The sequence below is a fragment of the Hippocampus comes genome, unplaced genomic scaffold (assembly GCF_001891065.2).
Source record: "Hippocampus comes isolate QL1 unplaced genomic scaffold, H_comes_QL1_v1.1 scaffold179, whole genome shotgun sequence".
In the NCBI taxonomy this organism is placed as follows: Eukaryota; Metazoa; Chordata; class Actinopteri; order Syngnathiformes; family Syngnathidae; genus Hippocampus; species Hippocampus comes.
In genome coordinates, this window is record NW_017804805.1 from 311,368 (window position 1) to 315,224 (window position 3,857).

The following is a 3,857-nucleotide window of genomic DNA, read 5'->3' on the forward strand; positions in this document are numbered from 1 at the left end:
TCTCTCTCTCTCTCTCTCTCTCTATATATATATATATATATATATATATATATATATATACACACACATACACATGTTTTTGTTTTTGTTTTTTTGTTTTTTTACAATAACTAATGTATCTTTCATTTTGATTTAAAATGTAGATGGACTTTCCACATTGACAATGTCCTCTGGGAGCAGTGACGGAGCCACAAGACTCATTCCTGACGAATCTGAAGAATTAGGTGCCAAGACAGTTCACGCTAACCGCAAACCCCAAATAAAGGATGACTGCCAAACTCCAGTCACCAACATTGATGATATCATCTCACAAATTAGCCCCGTCAGTAACCCTGCATGTCCCCCGTGCAGCACCTCTTCTCTTGGAAATACTTCTGAGAAAGATGATTTAGAAGTTCAAATACTGTCAAGTTCACAGTACTCCTCGGCAGTGCACCCAGGAAATGAAAAGGGGTGTCCTTTACATGTGAACCCACTTCTTGAAAACAACTCGAATGGGTTATTCCCCGAAAAGTGGATCGCTCTGCACAAAGGGAAAGACCCCAAAGAACTTCATGATAGTGATTCCAGTGGTGACTTAAAGTCACCACTGGACATTGCTGTCACGTGTAAAGTCAGTGACTTTACACGCGACAGCGATGTCAAGCCCAGCAAAATGGCCAGTGGCAGTTTCCATCTTCATGAGCCATCCTCAAAGGGGAAGAAAGTGGAACTCAATTCCTCTGACAACCAAGCATCCATTGATGATGGACATGTACACCTCAAGACACTGTCAAATAGATCTTTACCTTCACATCATGCCGGTGAAAACAAAAGCCTGGACAGGAATAACGATATGTTTGTCAGCTCCTCAGATCTGACTAAGGAAGAATGCTTGACGCATTCCCCATCAATAGGGGTCGCAGCCACAAGGACAGCACCCTCACCTTCATATGTAACTCCTGCATCACCTTTGGACGATCACACTACAGCCATTGAGTCTGACTCTGACAAACTTCGAGCTTCTGAGGCGCATCATCCCACAAGCCTTTGTATTCATGGAAGCATTTCCCCACTTGATAACTGTATCGACTCCAGTATCCCTGCAATGTTGTCTGGTGGCACCCTGCTCAACTCCGATATATTGAAACGGAGACATTTGAAAGCACAAAAATCTGAATTGACACCAGTGACAAACACTGACAGTGCGACCACTGACAGATCAGATACAGCATTGTCGAAGACTCTGACCAACGAAGAAAAAAACTTGGAGTGTTGCCCACATTTAATCACAAACCTGAGCCCCACTATTACGCATCGTCTTCTAAACTTCCCAGACAAATGTCAAATCGAAACTCAGATCAGATCAGACTATACCCTTAAACAGAAGGGCCGAAGAGTAAATAGTAATAATGCTGGAGAAGTGCCATTGCAAAGTCATACCAAGAGTGAAAGTCCGGTCCTTTCATCGACCAATGATATCTTCTTTAACCAGCCTACAAATTTACTCTCAGAGAAAACATTATCTCCCACTTTGAAGGCCAACAACCCACTTAATAAGAACAGTGCTGTTTTATCCACAGTTGCCGTCAGAAAGATGGCACCTGATATCCCAGATAACACATTTGAAACTGTAGCGTCCAACAACAAAGATATCAATATAGATGTCAAAGCAATTTCAAATTCCCAGACACTGTCACACTCACCTGCCACTCAGAGAACATTTATCGAAGTTCAGTTATCCTCTGCATCTAGTGTGTCACCTTTCAGGGCAAAAAAGCTCACAGTAGATTCAAATAACTCTACAGCAACTCAAATCAACACCGATGCAACACCCGTGCTCCCAAATTCAAATTCCACATTAGATACAACAAATGTCATTGTTGATCAAATAGTATTCGATGCAATGTCTTGTACCAAGGAAACTAATCTAGGATCAAGAAATGACTTGAAACCCGACACGGAGACGAGTGATAAGTCGACAACATCCAAACTGTCCAAGAAGACCACACTGAAGCCAAGCTTTGTCGCAAACGCTCCTTTTTCTGTGCACTACAACCCCTTCTCTGTCCAACACAAGATAAAGTCATTTGAAAACCTGGCTCACTTTGACAAGCCTGTGGCGAAAAGTAGTGACATTCAGTCATATGCTTTGGCAAACAGGGCCTCGCTTAACCAAAGGATTGCGGGTTACATGGGCTTAATTAAATGTTCTGCTCACCGGGCACAACACCATCGTTTCAGTTCCTATGAAGACAATTTAATCTCAACGAGACCCTACTCATCACTCAAATCACAGTCAAGCATGACTTTGAAAAACCTCGATCCTCCACGTGAGAGCTCCATTGCAGGTTGCCTGTCCAAGAACAATTTTGTCTCCAAATTTGCAAAAGGTCCCGATCCTTCACCAGAAACCCCGCCAGTGGTGCGGAGGAAAAATGCCAAACTTTTCCACAACCGGTTGCGGCAATCAAGGGCTCTCAGTATGCCTGAATTGGGAAAGCTCTTCACAGGTGACATGTTGACCAGGATGCATGGTTTCGCTGATAAACCCGAGCGCACCATCCTTTCCACTGCCACAGAGACTTTGCGCACTTCACCTTCTGCACTCCAAGCAAAAGCAGAGGAAGCAAAAGGAAACCGAAGAAACACTGTATCCACTCAAGAAACATCCGAGAGAAAATTTGAGATCCTTGAACCATCTGCACAGTGTGAAGCACCTCGGCCTATCAGGTAGTTCAGTTAAATTGTTTAAAACGGTCCCTTTTATGCTCTTGATTGCTTTATCACTGTATGTGTGTGAGTGCGCGTATTTGTCTGTCTGTGTTTAAAAATATGAAGAAAATTGGTCTGGTAGTTGATTACAAAATAGTCAACAATAGTAAACAAAAATCTCGTGGCATGCAGTGCACGCTATGTAGATAAAACAGACAGTATTGGGACGGCTGGCCAGTAGAGATACAGGAATTCAAAACAATCAAATAGAGTTGCTCTATTTATATATCTTAGCAGCTATAACAGCATCGATTTTCCTGGGAAGACTTTTGACAAGATTTTGAGATGTATCCTTCAACAGTCTGAACAGTTTGGACTATATTGGAACATCTGGTAAGGAATTTGGTTAAACCAGTTAAAATTGTACCTTTTACATTCCAGATTCTTTTAATGTTTGCGTGTGTTCAAATGGAAAAAAAAAAGTGTTCCAATAAAACATGAAAAAAAATTACCATCAAACCTCCAATCAATACGTTAAGGGCTGTAGCTTCAGATGCCAGTATTTATCCATGTTCTCATCACCACACTGCTTCCGCACGCCACTTCGCGACGTAGGATCGCGGTACCACACCCCACACTCACTCACACTGTGCGGCACCAAGAAATGATCAAAGCCAGTCCTGCCATCTAGTGGTGATTTATCATTAGGAAATCATTCCCACAGCCTCGATACTGACTGAGGAGGAGTGCAAAACCCTTTATTATTATTTAAAAAAAAAACAAAACACCCAAGACATATTTCTACATTTTGGCACGAAGTGGTAGGGTTTTTGCAAACATATTTTTGTTTTGGCATTGAATGAGTTAAGAGGGATTTCCCACGCTGGTGTCACATTTATACAATACAATACAATACAATACATCCTGATTTAAATAGCATTTTCACAACAGCTGCAGCTGTAACAAAGTGCTTAACAAAACAGTTAACATTTACTAAGATAATAAACAACACTTAACATAAAGACAAGGACAGTCGTGCAATCTTTTCCCTCATACACTTTGCTGTTTGAAGCAGTAATAGATCAAAGAGGAAAGAATCAAAGTGTCCTTTCATCAGTGGCTCAGAGACAGAGACGTCATGCTCAAAATGTGGACACATCGGA

At 41.7% G+C, this 3,857-nt stretch overlaps 1 protein-coding gene across 5 annotated transcripts in view; it reads left to right on the top strand.

Annotated features, from left to right (window-relative positions):
• The window catches only part of pdzd2 (PDZ domain containing 2), a 95,681-nt gene that overhangs the window by 85,214 nt on the left and 6,610 nt on the right, over positions 1-3,857 (top strand). For all 5 annotated transcript variants that reach the window (XM_019896858.1, XM_019897116.1, XM_019896946.1 and 2 more), the window contains one exon: positions 144-2,712. In XM_019896858.1, coding sequence (XP_019752417.1) covers positions 144-2,712 — 2,569 coding nt within the window. The remainder of the gene's footprint in view (positions 1-143; positions 2,713-3,857) is intronic.